The sequence below is a fragment of the Toxorhynchites rutilus genome, chromosome 2 (genome assembly GCF_029784135.1).
Source record: "Toxorhynchites rutilus septentrionalis strain SRP chromosome 2, ASM2978413v1, whole genome shotgun sequence".
In the NCBI taxonomy this organism is placed as follows: Eukaryota; Metazoa; Arthropoda; class Insecta; order Diptera; family Culicidae; genus Toxorhynchites; species Toxorhynchites rutilus.
The window spans coordinates 92,752,289-92,776,752 of record NC_073745.1 but is presented as its reverse complement, the minus strand read 5'-3'; the positions used below and the strand labels follow the sequence as shown (position 1 = coordinate 92,776,752).

At 37.9% G+C, this 24,464-nt stretch overlaps 3 protein-coding genes and 1 long non-coding RNA gene across 5 annotated transcripts in view; 3 read left to right on the top strand and 1 right to left on the bottom strand.

The window, feature by feature from the left end:
* LOC129764271 (protein enabled) overlaps positions 1-24,464 on the top strand; it is an 80,770-nt gene that overhangs the window by 26,302 nt on the left and 30,004 nt on the right. The window lies entirely within an intron of this gene.
* LOC129764273 (uncharacterized) lies at positions 289-2,128 on the top strand. 2 transcript variants are annotated; one of them, XM_055763193.1, is made up of 2 exons: positions 289-319; positions 384-2,126. In XM_055763193.1, exon 2 carries the CDS (start codon positions 384-386, stop codon positions 1,440-1,442), a length of 1,059 nt encoding a protein of 352 aa, XP_055619168.1. In that variant the 5' UTR covers positions 289-319; the 3' UTR covers positions 1,443-2,126. The 2 variants fall into 2 exon arrangements, with proteins under 2 accessions (XP_055619168.1, XP_055619169.1); XM_055763194.1 differs by having other exon boundaries at positions 301-863; positions 1,338-2,128.
* LOC129764272 (uncharacterized) lies at positions 1,524-2,958 on the bottom strand. Its single transcript, XM_055763192.1, has 2 exons — positions 2,783-2,958; positions 1,524-2,723 (listed from the first exon to the last, which is right to left on the bottom strand). Exons 1-2 carry the CDS (start codon positions 2,800-2,802, stop codon positions 1,589-1,591), a joined length of 1,155 nt encoding a protein of 384 aa, XP_055619167.1. The 5' UTR covers positions 2,803-2,958; the 3' UTR covers positions 1,524-1,588.
* On the top strand, positions 17,137-17,766 carry LOC129764274 (uncharacterized). The gene is made up of 3 exons (XR_008741097.1): positions 17,137-17,216; positions 17,284-17,396; positions 17,470-17,766. It is a non-coding gene; the product is annotated as an uncharacterized LOC129764274 (long non-coding RNA).

The following is a 24,464-nucleotide window of genomic DNA, read 5'->3' as shown; positions in this document are numbered from 1 at the left end:
AAACGGTTAAGAAGAACGACCAATACTGACCAACCGAAAATGTGTTGTTTTTCATTATGGCAACGAGAGACTATTGTCGCCACAGCACTATCTTGGAATTCGTTCGTCAGTTCAACGAACGAAATTTCCAACGAACGACATGTCAAATAACCAACCGATGTCATGAGCAGCAGGCCAGTCGATGTGCTGATATTCAGTTTGTTTTTGTTTACTTTCTAAAAAAGCAAAATATTTCGAAGTAGTTTGCGATTAGAAGCATTTTCGGTTAGTTTTGCTCTACAATCTCTTCCAAAAGTCATTATTGAAGACGTAATTGAAGGTAAAATTTGTCTGCTTAGTTGAATGCTGAAATTATTGAACCATTCAAATTACACACATTTCAGATGGCCGATATAATCATTCATTCCGTTCGCCAACAACAGGCCAGTCCTGGAACCGTATACCACGCCCTTTATGGACACTACTTTTTGGGTATTTCCCAAAAGAATTTGGCGATCATTTACGGAAAAAGCCTGTCCACTATTTATGGTTGGATTCAAAAGTTTGAAAGCGAGGGACTTTACCGAAGGAAAAAACGAGCTCAGGTCTTCAAAAAGTTCCAGTCGGAAATGCGACAATGGTTGGTGGAGCTTTATTGCAAGCATCCTCTTTTATTTTTGGACGAAGCCAAGGAGATGTTCCAGGCACATTTCCAGATGACAATAAGTACTTCATCCGTCTGTACTATTCTGCACGAGGCAGGCCTGTCGTGGAAAACCATTGAGAGAAGAGCTATTCAAATTCGTATGGAAGAAATAGTGCGGTTTGTGAATGAGCTCCTCGCCATACCATGGGATATTTTCAATTTAGTTTTCCTCGATGAGGTGAGTATTGACAATAGGGGCACGTTACGTCAGAAGGGATATGGTGTCGTAGGAAAAAAGTTAATTTTCAGAGGAGAATTTTGTCGCCGTGCTCGTTCATCGTTCTTATGTTTCCTTGGCGCTGATGGAATCCTGGATAGTTTCTGGACTGAAGGCACTTTTAACAGGCTAAAGTTTTTCGAATGCTGCCGAAAGTTTGCCTTGCGGAATCCTAAGGTTCAAAGATATCCAGGATTCCATTCAGTATGGATCATGGACGGTGCGAGGATTCATTGCGACGCTAATCTCATTCGCTATCTTCGATCCATTGGGATCATACCCATATTCCTTCCGGCGTACTGCCCCTTTTTCAATCCCATCGAGGTGATCTTTGGCCTCGTGAAAAAACGTCTTCAGAGAGTACACCGGGAAGGTGAACAAATTCTGGCTGAAGTATGTGAAGCTATGAACTACTTCAAAGTTTATCCTTGCCAGAAACTGTTTGAACACTGTGGATACTTCCCTGGAGGATTTTTCAGCCCTGAGAAAGGCTTAACGCAAGATCCAAATGAGGTCGATTTGAATATTGTTCCCAATTAATATAAGAGCAAGTTTTGAAACGTTTACTGTTAACAATAATGAACTATCTGAAACAAATAAATAAAATTCATGAAGACCGTGAAACTATTGCAAATAAAACTTATTTTATTTATTCAAAACCGTAAAATCAAAACAAGAAAAACACTTTAAGAGTGATCAACATCGGGACAATCAGTTACTTTCTCCGCCAACACTTGGCTCACTTCGGACTCTTCTGGTCGGATTGCTGATTGCACTGCGGTGATAAAATCTCCAGCGGCTAATCCTTTTGTTATCATTGCTTCGAGCTTGCGGGAAACGTTGTTAAGTATTCCAAGTGCTGCTGAAATTTCTTCCCTTATTTCAGCCGCTTCTTTCACCCAACCAGCATTCACAGTATGAGCCACTGTGACACCCCGATGTACTGACTGCAGGCGGGCTGCTTCTGACACATTTGTCCATCGGAAGTATTTGGCGAGCTCCAAAGGCGGTGCGGGATCAATTTTCAATTGCTCTTGCTTGTGAGCAGGCGAAGAGTGGATGAAGTTGGCCCACAACATCCACGAGCTTTGATGTCCCTCTAAATCCAAGTGAGTTTCCTTAAGCTCTTTAGCCAAAGCAGCACAATCACGGGTCGAGTGGGCTCCGGCTCGGTCTGAGTTTGTTGGCGTAATGAGCGTCTTCAGTACCATTTGGTGCTGGGCATGCGTCTCCACGTTGGTCGCATATGGATGCACAAAAATTTTGATGTTTTTATCCTTCCATGTAGCAAGGATTCGTGGAGTGATGGCAGAAACATTGTAGGTCTTCCTTTTGGTCGTGTCATGCAGAATGATGAATCGTTCAATGTCTTCTTCATCTGGCATTTGCTTCTCAGACCATGTCGGAACGTCATTGTCAAAATCAACTTGCCGAGATACGTGTTTCTTTGCAAGTTTCCACATGAATCCGATCACTTCCGGCACTGTATCTCCACCGACATTCATGGTTCCGATTTCTCGAGGGCGCATTTGACTGCGAAAAAGTCGTCGAAGAAAGGTCCCTTTAAAGAAGAATTCCAAACTCTTCGCAGCATCATCTGGCAACAAAGTCACATCATTTTCCTCGGATGCACCACTTTCTTCGTTTTCAGCTTCCTCCGTCGTATTATCGGGCAACAATGAGAATTCGACATTCCTCGAGTTCCCATCGTCAGAGACCTGGGTCGTATCCAACAAGGATTTCGAGAATCTGAAAGTTCCCGACGATCCAGCCACCGGAGATCCCGCTGTTTCCTGCTCCAGGAACTCTATTCCGTCGTAGCTGCAAATAGTTCAATTCTGTTGAAGATCATCCTATTTTTTTAATAGTTTGTTACTTACTTGTCCTTGTTATTATCCATGTTAAACTGGAACTGGAGGATTAATGTTCTTCAAGCATTTTTTTTTATTTACCACAACGAGGTGAAACAACGAAAATGTAAACAACAACAATAACGTTGAGGTAAACAACTAACCATGGTGCACCAATCCATGCAGGTTGTTTTGTTTGTGGTAGTCGTCTTTTTATTGTACAAGATCAATAAATGTCAACAGATGAGCATTTCGCATAAACATTCATAGTGTAAAAAGAAGATTTTGCTACGTTTTTTAGCTGCATGAGTTTTGATTAAAAAAATCTTAATTCCGTTGCTTAAAAGCAAAATTTGAGAGTAATCAAAAATAATTGCCGTTTTTCATGCTTGAAAGAAGGACTACCATGCATCTAGAAACTATGGAACTTCGTTAGTCAAACGAACGATGTTCGCTTCCAATTTTTCTCCGGATGGCCGATACATACATGTTTACCAGTTTTGATGCATCCACCGTATAAACCGGCCTTGTACAATGTAACTGCCATCTGTTCATATCTCTGCAGAACATTCTGTATGAAAAAAATGGCTGACATAGCAGTTGTCGAAAATCACTTGAAAAAGTTTTCGCTAGTAAATCACCGAATTTTGAAACAGATGGGATTATGAAATTATCCGAAAAATGGATAAAGGTTATAGATAATAATGAATAATATAAACTTGATAAAAATTTGATTTTCAATATAGAAAAATTTAACTCAACAGTTGATTGGAAAATGTGCGTTTTTTTTTTAAATGACCCAATACTACACAATCGGAATTTTTATTCGTTTATTTTGATTACATCAATCTTCAGTTCAGAATTGATACATGTTATGTGCTACTCTCAGTGTTCAGGAAAATCTAGATCTGAACAACAAAAACTATCGATCGCTCAAACAACCACAACGAAATCATTTTCGACGTCAGCGCCGGGCATAAACAAGAATCCTTCACAGCATACCAATGGACATATGCATTATCAACTTAAATACCAAAATCATACTCGCCATGACCTTAAAATGTCGCCATATCAACACTCGACATTAATCTCCAGCGCCACAGACGCGGAGAAATCACTCGAATGGTTCAAACACTTCTCGTCATGTCGGGCACCAATTATTGGGCAGTAGTAATACAAGCCGGTCTTCGCATATTAATCAGCAAAGTCAGAAACCAGCTCGCTGTCAAATACCAACAAAAAAATATCCGATGACCTTCAACATTTATGGTTCAGTCAGTCAGCGGAGATCCGTTGGAATGAAATCGACACCCGTCATCCGGGTGACGCAAAACATTACGATGCATTCCCGTGCAAATTCACCTCTTTGGAATCTACAGCGGTTGCCTAACGCAATCGTAACGCAATGTTGGCTTCTTGGGTGAGGAATCACACGAGAAATACCGGGAATACATGAGACGCTCCAAATACCTGGGACTGCCTCGCGGCGGATGTAAGCGGAAAAAAGTCACTGATAACAAGCGCAAACATGTGATTAATTCACGCTCTCTTGTGCGAGTTGTACACACTTTGTGTTGTTTGGCGTTCGTTACGTATTTTCTCTGCATCTCTCTAGGGTGAAAAATGAACCACAACTGTTACTGCTGTAATCTGGAACATCTCAACATATTATTCGTATAAATATATGCAACGCATTCCGGTCTTGCGATTTAAACTATATCGTATCACCTTGTAACCGAATGTGTTCGACTCATCACACGTCATGTTTCCGCGCATTGTTTAGATTGCCGCTGCTGTTCCAGCCTCTCCAACCCCAAGCACGTATACGATGTGCCCCATTCACTGGGTTAGTTGGTGTTTTCTCAATCTCGGAAGATTTCTTCACACGAGCAAGAAAAATGCGCGCGCCTCCGAAATATGACTGCTAGCACGCGAATGCGGCATTTAAAATTCATTTCAATTTAAAACCGTCCGCCGCCTTTCGTATTGCTGCACTCATCTACACTATTAATCAATTTATCCACTTTAGCGCAGCGGTTGTACGCTTTTACTATGCGCACAACAGTTGCCGTTTTAACCGTCGATCGGCGAACCTTAGAAGCGGCATCCGTGTGATGATGATATATGCTAGCGATCGATTATCAAGATGGGATTATTGAGCAAGGGTGCCTTTTTCGGTTGAGAGATTCACAGTCGTAAATCTCCGGTCCTTAGGCCTTGTCAAATTAGCACCATTGTTTTCAGCTTTCCATTTATTGCGGATGCAGTCAAATTTGTGGCTATAAAATTTCAAGGTAATCTGAGAGGAAGGTAGTTTTGGTCAATGATTTGAGGAGAGTATCCTTGTTGCTAACCTTTTGACATCAAATTTCAATGCATGATCGATTAGAAAAAATCGATTCCTGAGCGGAATTTAAGCATATTGCATTTTGGATAACATCCAAAACTGTCAATTGCTGGCTATTCGGAAAGTGTAACGATCGGAATAAATGGAAAATTTGTGGTGTCGTGTGAGTAAGACAGTACCTCCCAAATCAATTCATTATTCATGACATTCATTAGAAGATAATTGGCCAACCAACCTTGATCGTTTAGCGCTTCTACCCTTAACGCTTTTACTTTTTCTGGTTTTCAATTTAATCCGAAATCGTGAAATAAAAATATCAAATTTTTGTTACTCATATCAACCATGAAATATTTTGACTTAATATAAGAGTGTATATAATGAGCTGATAGATGGCAATAAAATTTACATACACATTCGTCATGATATCACAGAACTTGGTAATTTTTAGAGAAAATTTGAGATCGGAATGGGTAGTCTGGTTGTGTGGAACACCCTTACAACAAGAGTTGCCAACTATAATTTCCAAAAATCAGGAAGAATAAAAATAAAAATCAGGAAGAATTCAGTATAGTTTATTTTGGGTTTTCCGGAAAGTTGGTGTCGATTTTTGGAAAAACAAAAACATCATTTTTTATAGGTATCCATACATTTGTTCAATTTTATTATTTTATTGTTATTGTTATTGTTTCCGTAGTCTATTTCTAATCTCATGAATAGAAAGAAAGGTCGTCTACCGATGTTGAGGAATGTGAAAGAATTAATAACCATGGTATAAACTCCAGTAGAAGTGGAAAAGCTAGTGTTTCGCCAGATATTTGGATCGTTAATATCTTTTCCCAGAAACCTGCAGCATCACTACAGTCAATTACAGAGAAATCAATATTCAGAATTTTTATGAATTCGTCATGCCTTCTTTGAAATAAAATTTTTGTAATCAAATGAGGATAGCATATCAGGAGTCGAAGAATTGTTGATTTTTTTTAATTATGATGTTATATCTCGTTTTTTTTTATTTACGATTTACGATATATTTACGTTTACGATTACGATTACCATAGTTTCATCATTAAAGTTGAATCTTACGGGCAATTGTCATATAAAATAAGTAATTTTACACATTGTATTTCTTTCTCAATAAATCTGTCACTTCTCCTACACACACATTATCCTCACTAAAGTAATGCTGTTCCTTAAACGTAATCTCGTTATGTGTTCTTAAGTTCGTAAAATAATGTAGTTTCACAAATTATCAAACACTGTTTTGAGAAGCCTCAAAACATCTGATTGAAGGAAAAAAAAGTCTGGATTTTCGCTCTGGACAAGCTCATTCAGTCGATTTTCAATTGGCAGTAATCATGATTAAGTACAGCTTAATATCAGGAAAATTTAATTGTGTATATTTGTGTCACGAGAATTTAATTTATTTTGAGCATTAAACAAGTACGGACTGAGAGCTTAATAGCATCCTAATGGATGGTTCTCATTTCCAACCAGGAAAACTCCCGTATGGCAAAATTGAGTGTTTGTTAGGATGTCAGGAAACGTGCCAGAAAGTCTGGGAAATCCTGAAAAATCAGGAAGGTTGGCATCTCTGCTTACAACCTAGCCGGCCTTGGTTGGCATCGTTTGGGATTTTTTTGGGTACAATTTCAAGCTGACATTCAGTCTGAGAATGAGAGGTCTGCTCCATACATACGAAATTTTAACACTCTTAAAAAAATGCTTTCATTTGTGTATTTGACGCCGTAACACAATAAAAAGCACATTTTCTGCCAAGGAAGATAACTTTTCTGCAAACTTACATCGTTTAAATAACTTATTGTATTGAACAATTACATCAAAATAACATAACACAATTACAACGCTCCCAAAAACTTCATTCTCGAAAAATAATTCACAAATCATACTATGCAGTACCTTACGCAGAACGTCAACAGAAATTTCGAACCGAATAGGTTGTGTGGTGGTGGTGGCGGCAGCGTAATAGTTCCGAATTACAATCCATGCTGCTTAAAGTGCATCACGGTATGAAACGCAAGAGCTCCTTCTGCAGTCCAAATCTTCCGAGCGGTTAGATTTGATTTCTGCGCCATATAGTTCAGCGTGGATTTGGAAGTTGATGCCATTTGAAAATTCTTGTTTCAGTGTTCGAATATGCTTTTCGAAACCAGATTGGTTCATTGTTTATTTCAACAGAATGACAAATCGTACATACCGCTATTAGCCATCGACCCGTATGCAGCATAAACACTAAATCCTTCTGTGAAACAAGTGTATTTCCTGTACATTTCCTCGGTAAAATGACATTTTCGTTTAGACATTTAAAAAGTTTTCTCGTCAACAAAATTTAATTTTCATCAGAACAAATGTTAGATTATGAAAAATGAATCAGGACGACCCAAAAAGGTCTCAAAATCAGAACATGTCCTGTTAAAACAGGACGGATGGTATAATTAACTTTGACGTCACTTTTAACCCGGAAACAATACTCGAATTCATAAAAATTTAATGATCCATCGAAAAAAATCATCAATAAGAATGAATCGATCTTTACGAAAGAACTTTTTAGTAGAAAGTTTTGGTAGACCTGAAAAGGACTAGGGGTAGTGAGGGCAAAGTGGTCACCTGCTTGTTTGGTAGTAAAACTATTGACTATTGACACCGTATTTATAGTCATCTTATGTTTGAAGAATTTCATGACTTTTGAGTCACCCTGTACTTCAGTGAAGCTGTTGCATGTCAACATATAAATTTAAAAAATCGGCCGTAGTTTTGTGCGTTTCGAATTTAAGGAATTTCTAGCGAAATTTAGTTTATTTGACCTGATATTTACGACAAATAGACAGTTTGGACGACTGTTCAGGAGAGGCGAACAGATATTTTGTTCAATTTCATATTTATCTATCATTTCAATAATGATTTAATAAAATTTGGACAATAAAACACGCATGAATCTATTCCTTCTAGCGTGATATGTGCGAGTGACCACCTTGCCCCCCACAGGTGACCACTTTACATCTTCACTAAAAAAAATGTTCTATTTTTCAACTTTTTTTTCTAATAATGAAAACTGTACTATTTTCAATTTTCATAATAAAAACCGCTCACTATCTTGTACTTTAAATAGTTGAGCTACAATATTCTTCGAAGATCGGGAATTTTAGTGGCATGTGCACACAGGAAATGGACATGTTCCTTAGGGCGACCACTTTCCCCCCAGTTCCCCTCAATTGTTTGCGTGATTCTGTGAGAGCAGACGAAAAAGGTTAATTCGTGATTCATCTTTGTTCTAATGAGAACTACACGCAAACTGGCCATATGTCGGAATACGTGTCCTTAACTCTCCTGTACTCGCGCGCAAAATTGTAGCTTATATAATCACAGACTGTGCGTGTCTCTGTAATATTACTATTGTGTATTTTCAGGCGTTATTAGTATTTATTTAAAGAAAAAGGATATAATAGAATGAATTAACTCCCGAAAATATATTTTCCTTAACTCTATTAATAGTCATTTTATTCAGCCACCTCATTGATTTTCGGTCTGTCAGACCTATGCGCGAGTATAGGAAGGTTAATACCAAAGCACATACAGCAGCCATACACGCACTTCTGAGCCTTTACAACAAACAAAATCGAGAATTGAAACGTGTGATTCAGTCATACATATACATTCTCTATCCAACGGTATAAAAACCAACCGACGTGAAGTATCGTTTCATCGAGACTTAACGGATTTGAGAATATAATATGCAATATAGCAATTATATTCTACTTTGCTTTTGATCGTTAGTGCAAGCTCTGCACTATGTTTGTTTTGTGTGTGTGTCATAATCATAACGTAATCATAACGATTATTAGGTTATTTCTGATGTTCTAAAAAGATACGTGGCAGAACAATTGTTCACGGTAGGTGTAGATGATGTCCAAGACCGTTGTTGGAAGATTTTTTTTTCAATAGTTGTGTAATGTTGACTGCATACCATCAGGCGAAGGAAGGAATCACAGAAAAAAATGAAAACTCCCATCGAGGGAGATGACTTCACATTTTTTCGCTGGTCTGGGTCTTTGTATTATACCGAGATTGCTTCCTTTCACTGGACTCGACACCAGTGCCGGGGTATTACCGCCGATACCGATGGAGATTGCTTCGCGTATTGGGTGGCTTTCTTCCAAAGTCGTTATTGGTATTATTCAAATAAGAGATCTAATCAAGACGCTTAGTTCTTGACTAAGGTGCCTCCTTAGTTTCTTTCTTTTCATGTCCTTTTCCTACTGCATATTTTTAGCACCTTTACTCCTAAGGCACGTATTTCCCATTATTTGCCACAACGTACCTCCACATAGTCTTGAGCTAGTCTATACCCGTATCAAAGAATGAATCTGATGAGCTGCTGAAATATTCCGTAAGGAAGTCCATTAACTCCTGCTTAGATCTGAATTTTCTATTACTTATACGATTGTGCATAGATCTGAGCAACCAATAATCTGTTAGGCTAAGGTCGGGTGAGTATGGAGGATGCTCTAACACCTCAAACCTTAATTCCTGCGCCTTTGCTGCTGTCTTCCACGCTCCATGCGGGGGTGCATTTTTGTGCAACAAAGGTATGGATTTCCTAGCAGCTGAGACCGTGGGATTTGCCCAACTTCTCTCTGTCCTCTGTATGAGGCATAGGGCGAAATTTTCTACTTTGAAACATTATCAACGATTTCAGTATAATTCGTGGTTCAAACAATGAGAGGATACTCCTCCATTGTGTTGTCCGAGGTGGACTTTCCGCTACTAATTACTGATTGGATACCGGACATGCCCTCAGAGGTCTTATCGAGACCAGTGCTTCAGTAATTGAGATGATATGCCTCCACTGATTCATATCCAACAATCGTGAAGCTACCTGGAGTGTTAGCAGTAGCTGATTCGCATCAAGTGGCTCAATCAGATCGCATGGTTCTGTGATCGAAATGACATGCTGCCACTGAGATGTTGGCAATAGCCGAAGAAGCACCTGACTTGCCTTCAATTTTTCGACTAAAACGCACTAATATTTTCAGAATTTTTCGTTTTCGATGATGCTCTGCAATTGTCCATGGCTCTGTTCGAAGTGGATGTTATTTTTGCTCACAGTCAATGAGAAACAACAACGATTCAGCGATTCCGAACGATGCTTGGGGCAATAAAATAAAATACTGGAAAAAATACTAATTACGTTCTGCTGAAAAAACTCGATAGCTATGAAACGACGTGATCGCAGCTATTTGTTAGGAAGAAAACAGTTTGTAGTAGTAGGTTTGTTTAGAAGTTCAATTAAGTTTTTTGGAGTTGGCGTACCCCAAAGGTGTAACATAGGTCCGTTATTATTTCTTCTGTACGACTTATACAGGCTCAAGTTGAAGAGAACTCCGCGTCTTTTGCGGGTAATACCGCACTTTTCTATCCCCAAATTAATGTTGAGCAAACAGTCAGCAGCATGAATCATGATTCGAAGATTCCTCCAGAATACTTCGCAGCCAACCTTCTTTCACTGAACGCCTCCAAGACTAAATGTATGTTTTTCCATTCTTCTAGAAAGCCTGTCCCACGGCACAGCAGTGTTATGTTAAACTCATGTGTAATCGAAGAAGTCACATCATTCAAGCCATTTCGGATTTCGTATCCCGCGGCATTATCTGCTAAATTTATTTTGCTCACGTCCTTTCGTACCTTAACTATCTTGTTATAACCTGGGGTCGAGCATGCAAATCTCACTTGCGAAAACTTCAAACCCTCCAAAACAGATGCTTGAAAACTACATTAAAAAAAAACAGTATTGTTCCCTACTCTGCAACTATATGCAGACAGTTCCCATAACATTCTTCCGATAGTTAGCCTTTGCGACATGCAATCAATTGTTTGTTCACGAAACCCTTCATAACATTAACTTCCATCATTCTATCCAGATACCTTCCACTAGCCATAGTTATCCGACCGGATATTCTAACAGTTTAAGATTATTAAGAGTACACACACAGTCTGGTCAAAAGAGGATTTCAATCGTTGGTCCAAAAAATTATAATGCATTGCCTACTGAACTGAAACGAATTAGCAATCGCAGCATATTCAAAATCAAACTTAAAAAAATTCTGAAGGAGAATCTACATGACATCCTTGGTTGAGTAACATTAGCATGATCTACCAGAAATCGTAACTAGTTAATAACATAAATGTAAATGTAAATTTGTAATGATTTCATATGTTTTATACCAGTGAGTCCCTTAAAAGAATTTTTTTCCACTGGGACTTCACACCCATTTCAAATAAATGACTTTAGCTGTCACACACATATTTTTGAAATTTTTAGTTTCCTTTTCTCAGCTTATTTTTATTAGTATATTAGCTTTTTTCATTACATATTGTTTTTTTTATTGTACAGTTCGAACTGAGATAGTTGCGTCCACTACCAGGGGGCTCATTCGAGCTCTTTGATGTGGGGGATAGCGGAGAGTGAAGAAAAAAAAGGTTTTCCTCCCATGGCCATGAATGATAGACAATCAACTGAGAGAACAGCAAATGGTAAAACAGTTGACAGCACGCATAGATTCTGTTCAAAATAATTCACAGATTTAAGTCATTCCCATCCACCACCTGATAGAGGATAGCATCACAGTAAATCTCTAATTATCTCGAGTTTGCGCGTTTTCGAGTGCCCCCAATTTACATAACCTCATTGTTTTTTAGGACATCGTGGCTAAAGGAAAAAATGTAATAAAAATGAGTGGGAGATATTTGAAAAGCTCTTCCGACAGTCAGTAGATACTTGCGAATAGAATGGAGAATCATGTGGAGCGCAGGATCTTGAAGTAAGATGCATATGTGTATGTGTGTTGGGTTCAAAAATGTGTGTCAGCATATGATACTTTCCAGTTACTGCGAGGACAAACCCCAGAGTTCATCCAGGTTGGATGTTTCGCCTTTCGAGTTTGCCTGCAGCAAACATTTCAAAGTTACTCGAAGGGTTTGCAGAACAAAAATGAACTGGATGACCTCGTTTCCTGCTAGAGAAGCAGTGATACACACCGTGTGGCAATTATTTGTTTTCATTTTGAAAAGTTGCGCAGCTGTGCAGCAGCAGTATATTGTATATTCGTCCTTGCGCCGGAGAGTAGCGTTAAAGAAAACAGGATGTCGTTTTCAAAACTCATCCAAACAAATCGGGGCATTTGAACATTTCGGAGGTTGGCTAATGGTGTTTTCCGTTTGATTTCCGATTGGATGGCCACGTATTGTAACGTACAAATTCGCTGGATATGTGTAACTTCCGTAGCGAATTTCGTGCAGAGCTATCACACCTTCTGGTCATATACGGCTGCGAAAATCGCCGTGTCACTGTGCTAAAACGGCGACAAATTGATACGATACTGTCACACGAGCTGATGGATAGTTTGCATATACGGTTATACGATGGTTTGGATATGATTAATTGTCATTCCCAGAATGGCGTACATAGCTACGCGGAGACTATAATGCCAATGTCCCCTGTATGAGTTCACCTCTCCATCCGCCACTTGGAAACAAATCGCTCTCCTGCTCTTGTCGTCTCATCTATACATGCAGTCGTCACATAGTAGAACCCACTCTCTGCAGCGGGCTCTGACTGTTTGTCACTTGACTTAAGTGAAGTACTTCCGGCTTCGCTCGTTCACTCTGTACACTAAATTAGAAAGAGTGCAGTGTTGGTTAGAGTCGTCTCTATTAAAAGTGTTTCTCCACTCGCACATCTCTTTACTATGATTTATCTCGTGTAAGGGTTTTCAGCTTACGTTCATATAAAGCGACCATACATATAATGTATATTTATGTGCACAACCTTATTGGGTTTTTCTTTCGCCCACACTTTCGTTGTAATTAAATCAAAAACATCCTCTTCCTCAATGAAGGGTGAAACAAACTCCGCACTCTGCCCGATAGTGTGCGGTTTGGCCTTTGGGTTCTGGCTTTTTAAAAGGGAAGTGCATTGGGAGAGAATGAGTGAATAATTAAATTTCCTTTCAGCGGTGTATTTTTTTAATGATACCTTATCGTTGCGGTTGTGATGTACCGGCTCTAGTTGGAACCAAAATATGGCACTAGGTCAGGACCTTAGCTTTGTAGCAGGGAACGATAGAATATTGAAAAATACTCTTTCAGAATATTCGCTGAACCTAGTTCAACAACCCAGCATTGAAACTATGATTAATACAGCGCCCAACCCAGCATGACTCTGATGAACGGTTTCAACTGGGTGTAATCTGCAGCATGAATTTTCAATATCGAGAAAATAATAAACAACAATGCGCACGAGAGTCTCCAGCAGCATAATCTTGAGTTATGCGCTTATGTGGTGTGCACAGTGATGGAGAGCACCCAACGCATCTGTTAAACATTCACGAGCGAACGGCACGAGATGTAATACTGTGTACAGCTATTATTTTTTAGTTACTGTGCCCCCGATTGTACTATCTCTGTATTTGTTGCTCTCATTTTTGGCGATCATATTTGTTATGCTGGACTTGCAATGGTCCACAAGATCGCCGCATGAATGCCACATATGTGTTTCGTCTTTTGTTTACTACCAGGAATAAAACGCTCTTCAGAGTATATCGTGGCGCATCTTGGAATCCGTACATAATTTGCTAGCGCTGGCTTTTGATTGATAAATTGTTTTTTGTCGCTCTCAACACTCGTCAAGCGGCGTGGCAGTATTAGCGAGCGATATGGCTGGCTGCGAATAGGATTATCACTTCACATGTGTTTCCTTGGAAACACGTACTTCTAAGTCTTTCAAGTTGCATTTACCGCAAATTACGGAGATTACCACTGATTACGATCACTTAAAACAGATGAGAGAACAAGCGAGAGCTGAATGTTAATTTAAAGAGTTCGTTCAAGAATATAAACTCTCTTGCATTTGTGGTCGTAGCACGTAATCTACGGTAGATTTCGCTCAAATGACTCAAGGTATCCGGAATAAGTGACCTTCATTCAAAAAATTTTACCGGGATGGGACTTCGTCCCGCTCAAAATTTATTTTTCGTTATCACATCCACGTTTTCTCACTAAGCGCTGTTCATGGGTCCAATCGCAGAATTTTTCATTGATTGTTCTTCTAATCTACCCTTTAAAATTACCCTTTACTATAAAATTCCTAGTACAGGTCGGACTCGATTATCCAGAGTATTGATTTTTTTTTCACTCCGGATAATCGAGTCAAAAAAAAAGAATTTTCCATCGGTAAACGTCATATAATTATGATTTGCATTTATTTATTAAACGGTTTTATCTAGGTTGACCCGTTTGTATGTTTGTGACTTTGTAACTTTGTAACTTTGTCTGTAGCGCCATACCACATTAATAGAAATTTAACCCTCTTCCTGTTGACCGTTTGATCTGAAATTTGGAATACATGTTTATATCTGGTGTCATTATAAAACTGCGTATTCCATGATCTTGAAAATCCAAGATGGCAGCCGCTAAAAACTGGCGGGTTATGGACATATTTTCTCAAAATCCTATCAATATGGGTTTTCCCAAAATCCCATCACTATGGGTATAAAATAAAAGGGCTTGACTAGTAGAATACAGTTATTAATGAAAAATGCAAATCCAAGATGACGGCCGCTACAAAATGGCGGATTACATATTCTCTCAGAACCTCATCAATATGTATATCAAATGAAAATGGCTTGACTAGTAGAACACAGTTATTTATGAAAAATGTAAACCCAATATGGCCGCCACCTCAAGATAGCGCCATATATTTTTTTCAAAATCTCATCAATATGGGTATCAAAAGAAAGTTCTCGACTAGTAGAACATAGCAGATAATGAAAAATCCAATTCCAAGATGGCCGCAGTTCCCAAACAACCAATTACTTTTCAAAAGGTTTCATTCAGCTTGACCTGTTTCTATGTATGTTTGAATGTTTGTAGGGTTGTCCCACATTAATAGAAAATTGACACCGTTCCTGTTGAATGATTGATCTGAAATTTGGAACATACATTTAATTCTACTGTCATTATAAAACTGCGTATTCCATAATCTCGAAAGACTCAATTTGCCCGTCATTGAAAAATGGCTGAATGATTTGACTTTTAGAACACGAAACATAAAAAACAACATAAATTCGAAAAGGTCGGCGCCACTAAATGTTCGACTATGTATTTTTTGTAATGCCTTCAATATCGGTATCAAATGAAATGGTTTGACTAATAGAATAATGTACATCATGAAAATATTCCTAGAAAATTAGGTAAGAAATAAACGTTGGATTTCCATTATCCACAGTCAGTTTCATCATATACCCCACGATTTTATTTTAATCTCATCATTGCCCTAGATTAATGAAGGAACGGATGTGATAACTACTAACTGTTACATGTCTAATTATTTTCTAGCTTTTAGGACATTAAACCATTTAACTTAAAAAGTTAAAAAGATTATTTTATAGTTTTTAGTATATTATCTGTATCATTAGTATACTTCTACTACATTAAAACCATACAATTTAGTTTTTCTTTTTATTTCTTACCCAACTTTCGTCGGAATATTTTGATTATATACAGCGCGGACTCGATTATATACAGTTTTTGATTTCTTTTCACTGTATATAATCGAATCTTGTGTATAATCGAGTTAAAACAATTTTTTTCTTTATTTGTTTTTTTTCGCATGTATTTTTAGTTTTTTGAAAATTTGAGGAATTTGATTTTTGATTCATCCCCTTAAAGTGAGAAAACACCTTTCTCACATGAAAAAAAAAATTATCCAGATTATCTCAGGAGGTGATAGACGATCATATTTGATGAATCCCCCTACGCATATGTTCGAATTTCAACATTGACAGAGTTATAGAACCTTTTTTTTGTTTCGGACTCTGTTGCCTCAAACATTAAAAAGAACGTTACTGCAGACGATTCTGATGCTTTCTTTTGAAAAATGAGAAAATTTAGTACAGGATATAGTAGTGGAACAGTTAAATTAGTGGATTTTAATAACATTTTGGAAGTGAAAAACTTAAAAGTTAATAATTTTTAATGTGTTGATATTAATTTTATCCTAAAACATTATGTTAAACTAGATTGTTTCTGTCAATCAAATTGAAGTTCTTTAACCGCTCTACAATTTGTTCTTCGACGCCCAACTTCTATCTTTCTTAATTTGTCTGCAATATCGATACAAACAATTCCTGGTGAAAATTCAAGCAAAATCTTTAAAAATCACGATTTTTACCCCACTGTACAAGTAATAGCCACTTAAACTACACCTTAAGGCCGATTACACATTATCCGGTTTCCGCCGGACCGGTTTGAAACCCAAATGGCAAATTTCGACCGGACCAACCTCTTTACGGCGCCGTGATGCAGCCGTCTACTGCGACTGCAATGTCCGGTGACCGGACAAGCATTATAAGCGATGACAGTAGTATTGTGTCGACGTCTGGTGGAGACATCGGTTTGGGAAGGCAAATCATTCTCTATAAGATTATCACACCTCAAGACAGTTTTAAGTTGTTTAAATTTTTAATGAAAATTTTTACTTCATGTTATTTGATTGCTTAAAACCCGTGGTACTGATTCTTCCTCAACCATTTTTGTATAATTTTCTTGATATTTTCACTAAAACTCATCATTGTAATATACAATCATTATCAAACACAAATATTGTTCAGGAGGTTTCCCCACTTGCAAAAGAACGTATTACTCTATTACATAAAGAACACATTTCATAAGAAGAAGTTAATTTTCATTCATAATTTTTATTTTAAGATGTGTTTTATGCACCTGAAAATCCATTATCACTATCATTTCCCAAAAGCGGAGCACGAAGCTCGATACCATAAAAGTGATAAAAGAATTATTTTGTCATGTCTGTTAGTATTAGTACAATTCAGGCAATTTTTCGCTCCATGTATTAAATGTGTGTGTGCTATTCACGTTTGTTTGTTGATTTTGAAATCAATCAGAATTTGCAAGTGATATGGATACCGAAATTTTTATTTCGCTTCTTTATTCAGCTGCTGTGGAACAAGTTCGACGATAAAAGTTTCTGCAAAGGCGCACGAGGACATTATGGAGCATATTGCCGTTGACTGTGGGTGAACGGTGGGTGGTGTTTTTCGACAAATTGACTGAGTTTTTTAATTAACTTCTGTTTTTGTTTTGTTCATAGATAAGTTCCTTTATTTGAAATTGCTACTAAATGAGTTCGATGATGACAAACAAATCTCCAAATGGTTCATCAAGGAATAAATTTTGAGCGACTTTATCGAGCTGAATGTGAAGGTCAGTTTTTGATAATTTGAACACATTAAAAATAGCTCTCCCTCCTAATATTCTTATTCGACATTCCACACAGTTCAACCTGAACCGGAACGCGATCGACGAGGAGGTGTTCGCGACCAAACTGTTCGATCTGTACTCGGTGGTCAAGATGTTCCGCTGCCCAACGCCGAAGCTTCGGCTCTGTCAGAGCGGAATCAACCAGCTGTTGGCATATCTGATTCGGTCATTCTTCACCCAGGATCCGTGTATTAACAGCTGTGCGTTGATGCGAAATGCCCTCGAGAAGCCGTTTCTGCCCAAGAGGTACGTGCTCGAGGAATTGCGGCATATGCTGAGAGCGTTTCTGGACGAGAATCTGCGGAAGCAGCAGTGAGATAGTGTTTGAAGGAAAATTATGTTATTTTAATTGTGAAGATTATTATTGCAATGGTGGAATAAAAATTGTCTAGAATGGATAGATGGGCACACATTCTCTCGTAGGAAAATTCTAAGATAATCACAGGATGTGAGCACATATCACATATAATTAAGTAGTGCCCCTAGGTTATTACGAAATGTTATTATTATTGGTTCATCAAATTCTTTACTTTTATATAACCGTGTTTTTGCGACTATTGAAAAAATGTGTGGCTACAGAGCATGTGAAATGAATTATGCTATTTGTGTATGTTGGGAAATAAAACAATTTAGCGTATGAATAAGTACACCGCAACTGGATTGAAGTTAGTTTTAGTAATACTGTTGACACCAACCATATTTTTGTCCAGTAAGTTTTTTTAAGTTTATTCATCATGCAAGTTTACATTGCCGTCGTTATGGGAAACGTTATAGATCCACATGAGCCCAAGACGAACGTGTGTGCTCTGTGAATTACGGAGTTTCGCGAATGTATTCTGAAATGGGGCGGGGAAATTGAAACCTTTGACCGCTCTGATCGCACCTATCGATAAGAACCTAGTCCTGATGCAGGGTACACGTCATGTCCGCGAGATCTGCTCTCACTTTGGCCGTGCTCTTAGAGCTCCAAGGGACGCAAATTTGAAAAGGTTCGTTGCCACACCAGCTGGAATTACAACATTTTGCGTAGGCTGCATGTAGCAGGAGGATTCGCGTTGACGGCATTGAGTTTTGTTTACCAGTTTAGGGGAGCATAAAAAATAATTGGTTTTCAGGCGGAATGGACATGTTTTTAATATTAAAATTATGAATGAAAATTAACATTTCCGTATCAAATTAATATTCTATTCAAATAAAAAACACCTTTTCTGCAAGTGGTGGAAAAATCTCATGCGAAAATTGTTTTTGAAGATAACTTTATATTATAATGAAAAGTATCAGTGACAATGTATAAACGAATGGTTAAATAAAAATCAGAAATACGTGTTTCAAGTAATAAAGTAACATGATGTAAAAAATTTCATTCACATTTTATCATCTTAAAACCGGCTTCGTGTCTTCTAATCTGATAAAGATTACACTAATTGAGTTTGGGATCCAAATTATGGCCTCTAATTGAAAGTCGTCACCAGACGTCGACACTATTCCACTGTCATCGCGAATTTGCAGCAATGTTTATCTGTCAAATCCACATATAAATAAATGCATGTATGTGTTTGTGAGAGATGTATGGTTTTGTGTAGGGCGAGGTCTCTTTCACATTGTTGTCCGGTTTTCCGTCCAAACCCAGCGGCGCTTTTTGAAACCGTTCCGACAGAAACCGGATAATGTGTAATCGCCCTAACGTTGAAAGAACACATTTCTTCTTGAAATAAGCAATATTTTAAGTATTAAAAAAATATTTTTTTCCAAACTGTATATAATCGAGTCCAAAATTATATCTAATCGAATCACATATAATCGAGTCCGACCTGTACTGAAGTACCGCAGCATTTTTAATTTTCCTCATACTGTTTATGATTATACATTTTAACATAATACTTTTGTTTTACATGTTGTGTCATTCTAAATAATTCTGACTTCTGTATTTTACATATTTTTGACTTATGTATTTTACATATTTTTTATAAGCTAGGTTTCCTCCCACAGTTTTTGTACCTGTTCTATTCCTTCGTTTTGTTTAATTCAAATTGTATTCTGAAAAAAATCATTCAACGGTTGCTGAGGAGTGCGGCAGAATCAGAAAATTTGGAATATTTTTTTCTCAATTTGAGAAGAGCAAAATTATTGTCATTCCTTCTGAGTGACAAAATTTTACCCCAAAAGAAAGAAGCATCCGTACGTTCGTTTACAGGGATTCTTAAACCATTTTGGGCGAGAGACCTCTTTTCTAGAATGAAGTGATACCACAGCCGAATATCTTTAAAAATTTTATCTCTAGTTCTTTTTCTTATTCATACAAAATTTTAAAAAATGCAGTTGGTTAAGTGAGCAAACTTGACATAATTTTCTCATCAAAATTCAACAAAATAAAAAGACATAAAACCCAGTAAATATCACATGTGGTTTGTAATTATTAATACAAATTACTGAAGCATGTAATACATTTTTGGAAAAACAGTAGAATCGCATGTTAAAGATAAAAAACATTAAATTCAGTGTGATGGATGAACCTGGTGACCTTCGACCAATCTAATGTAATCTTTTGAATTAAATTAATAGATGGGTGTATTTTCATTCAAGCTCCAATGAATTTCAGAACACAAATAAACTTTTCTACAAAAATATCAGTCATTCTCATAACAAGTTGATTCAAGTAACACCACTTATACAGTATCTTGAATGTTATAAATAATAACTTTCGTCGATTTTGAGACCTCGAGGACCTCTAAAATCAGTTTTCGTTTATGTCGACCCTTGGGAAACCGATATTGACCCCAACGGGTCGATGTTGAACACTTTCAGAATCCATGGTTTACAGTGAAGTCTGTAAAATGCAGATTTCGGAGCTCCCTAAATTCATTGTCGATATCCTGAATATAATTTCGATCGCAAATATTTGGAAGAATTTGTAGAAGGGGAACGATTTACATATGCTTCCTTTCTATCAATAAATTAGTGTCATGTTGACGATTGAAAGAACCATTGAAATTCAAACGTATTCGAACTTGATTGCAGAGTGTAATGTAAAACTTTATCGAATTGGTCTTGAAATCATCTACGGCGTTGTGCGAAATTTTACATACTGAGAAATATTCACTGTTCAACATATAGCAGCACCTACATAAACATTATCCAAACTGACATAATTGGCTTAACTGGCAATATACAGGAAAAACTGGAAGGTTGGTAACTCTGGTTGCACTGGTTCGAAGGAACTGTCTTACGTGCAGTGAATATTGCAAATATCCAAGAAAAGCTATACAAACCCGGAAACTGTTATTCTGAGCGAGTTGACGCAGCTAAATGCGTGTTTTCCCAGTACTGTTGGAGCTCGGGACGTAAACCAACAGTATCAAGTTGGTCATCTTGCGAGATAGTGGGATCGATGGTAGGTCTTGCAAGTCACGACGTGGCAAGATTCTCAACAAATCCGCATCTTCATCATTCAAAACATTTGAAATGATAACCAAATACATGCTGGCTTCCGGATCCGAGTATGATAGGCCCAATTAGGTAGTAGTGTAGTGATCGATGGCGATGAATTCGAGGTAGTCAATTTGTCTATCCCAATGGTAACTTCTGACAATGATATCGGTCGCGAGATACGGAGACGCATTATCAATGGGAGTCATGCCTGCTATGGTCTCCACAAACTCATGAAAATTTGATGTTCATTTTGTGGATTACTGGAGAGTTGGAAGAGACAATCAATCAAAGTTGATTGAAGTTTTCCTACAAGTATACCGTTGAGTAAAGCCACGTTGTGGAACCGATATGTTGAGCGGTTAATTCGACAAAAAATGGCCAAGAAGAGACCAGACCAAGTTGAAACAAGATGAGCAAGACCTGGTGAGCACGGAGTGCAAAATTACAAAATTGAAGAGAGATAGCCACGAACCGAGTTAATTGGAGAAAAAGTGTTGTCACCGAACCCCTCAGTGTAGATTTGTCATCCGATCATGTGACTGAAAAGCTGCTAGGTATGTTAGTTGTTGTACCCAAACGGACTACTTCGTTTACGAAATCAGCAGGAACATATTGGGTGACGATCTTCTCGTAGGCAATCACATCACAACGATGTGAAGTCAATGTGAAGTCTTACAAACATGATGATCATCTTCGATCTGCTGGGTCTCGTTGTAAATTGTCTCATGTACCTCAAAGTGCTCTTGCAGTAGATTTGGAGGACTGGTGTATGCTGGGACGAAAATGTGGATCAATGGTGTTTCATAATGACAGACATGGCTAAAGGTTCTTCCATCCATTGAAAAGATGAGAATTCCACGATATTACCGACTTCTAACCTCAGCTGAGAATCACCCCAAAATACAGTTACACGTCTACGTTGACGCCAGCAGAAATCGCAGTGCAGCTGTTACGTACCTTAAAATCACGGAAAACGTGACAACTGAATGCTTTTTGTCAATGGAAAGACTCGTGTAGTGCCGCTTGAGTATATCCTAGGAGTTGAGCTTCGGGCCGTTAATGAAAAAAGGGAAAACAGACCAAATTGGAAGTCCGTAAAAAATAGAACGGTGGCCACATGGAAGTTAATCAAAAGCGTTTCAAAGCGTTATCAAATGCGCCCCACGGGGAGTACTCGCAGCCCGATGAGGCAGTCTAGCGCGAGCCATCGATCGTAAGCGCCGGCGTGAACGTATCAAATAATCATGAAGTGAAAATAGAGCGTCAGCTTACCACTTCGACGTTGTAAAATAACGGCTTGGCATGTAGTAAGGGCATGAGGTAGATTCAATTTGTCTGGCTTGTTTTGATCAGAAAACCATTAAAATTCAAAACTGTTTTTGTTAATTGTTCGCAAGTTCAAAAAAACAGTCAACTCAAGTTTTATACAGGTCAAAAATTTCGTCAAATGAAAATTTAAACAGCAAATTAAAATTTAAAAAAATAATTATGAAATATTTTGAATGATTATAACTCGACCATTTCTTAATAGATCAAAAACATGTTTGCATCAATTCATTAAAAATATTTCTACGTATCTATCACAATAAATAAAATTATATTTTAAGTTGAATAATTGTAAAGTGTCAAGCATTATCTAAAAGCGCTGAATACTGTGTTTTGATTGGTCCAATTTGTGCTCCTCAAATTGTACCGACCAAAAGGAGCCACTGGATCAGCACCGAAATACAATTTGATGAGGAGAATGAACTTTCAAGTTTAAAGTCTCTATAATATAACAAATGAAATGAACACAATTTTAATACATCAATACCACTGCGAAAACAATCGTAGTTCTCCACCGTGCATATGATTCTATCCTGATAATTTAATTAAGAATTAGGAAAACGATAATCATCGAGAACTAGAGTGAATCAACCATCTTCAGCTGCTTGCATGAAACTACGGTCCTTTTAAGGATACTTAAAGCACTCACAAAAGAGTTGTTTCAAAAAGTTAGCTGCATTCTAAAGTAATATCCGAAATAATAAAAAGCGAATTGATCTTGACGGGAGGAGTGTTTTGCGCTTTGTTTGGTGACCTTGCGATCGATTATTCCATTTTCACGTGTTCGTATACGTATTCGTTCATTTTTGGTTATCCCGAGGAAGACTGCCCGCCAAGATCAATTTGTCGTCTCGTCCAATAATCCCAACTTTTGACGATCTATAAAAAATATCCGTAGCGTCCTCTCCGGAAGCCATCCTTCACAGAAGCAGACCAATGGAACCGACTTGGTGTGAACTTTTGCCGATGGTCCAAATGATTTCGCTGTAGCGGGTGTTTAGCGAAGCTTTCTTCTGCGAATTAGCTCTTGTGTGATGCGACTAGTACAGGATATTTTGAAAGATGCGCCTCCTGTGGAGAAGTTGCACATATACACAAATAAAAACGTTCTTTCTTCCGAGACTACGCATTTATTTACAAAATTCACAAACTACGAACAAAAATCGAGCGCTTCCACTGTTCTGAGCTATTGGAAGTAGCATGTATGAGCATGGAAATATTCTGCTCCACCTTTCACGCTCCAGCCTGGAAGCTCTCGCAGGAATCTTTCCCAGACTCTCAGATCAGAATATTACGCAGGAAGGCGAATAAGCTTTACACCACTTCTGTGATCAGCATAACCCAAATGCTCATCATCTCCCTTAGGGCAAATTAATATAAGAGTATGTTTTGCCCTAGAACATTTAACACTGCTGACCGCTACACAAGGTGCAGAGAATTCCAGGCCGGATATGAATAAGGTATTTTCCAGAGGTAAGAGCTATTTTCCTTATTTGGAAACTGAAGGTGAAACTTTTTTGGTATCGGCTTCTATTGCCTCTACCGTCATCATGGTTCGGACTTTCTGTTACCGTTTTACGTAGGGTGCTGCATAGTATAATTTGTGGATTATTTGGGAATGATACTTCTGGGACTGTCGGACATGTACAGTGTATTATTTTTTTAGGCGATTGATGCGTTCGTGCAAAAAAAATCGTATAATTTTTAGCAAATCGCGCAAAGAAAGGCCATCAATAAGGATCGTTCATCATAACCGCACTCGCACACACTCTCGCAGGATTTCAAGACACAACAACATCATCGTCATCAACGAAACATCTCTGGCGATTGAACATTTAAGTTCAAAGCCTCAATAGAACCAACCAAAGAGAAGAAGAGGACGCTAAAATGAAGTGAGAAGAGATTGAGAAATAGTGTAGAAATAAAATAATAACATTAACACGTTGGGTACCGGAATCTTTTGCTGCGATTTGCATTCAGTTCATATCAAGATTATTCGCACAATATCAACGTCGATTCTCGCTCCTAAAGATATTTATTGTATTAATACTAAGCCTATCACGAGGGGTCAAATGACCCATTTTAAACGTTTTGTCAGAATTTTCTTGCAAATTACATTGGAACAACATCATTTGCCTACACTACTTTTCTTAAAACATACATCGAATGTATTTTTTGTTTACTCCTCTCTTGTTATTTTTTTAAACTGAGAAATATATGTGATCTGTCCTAACTACCGCAATGGGTCATTTGACC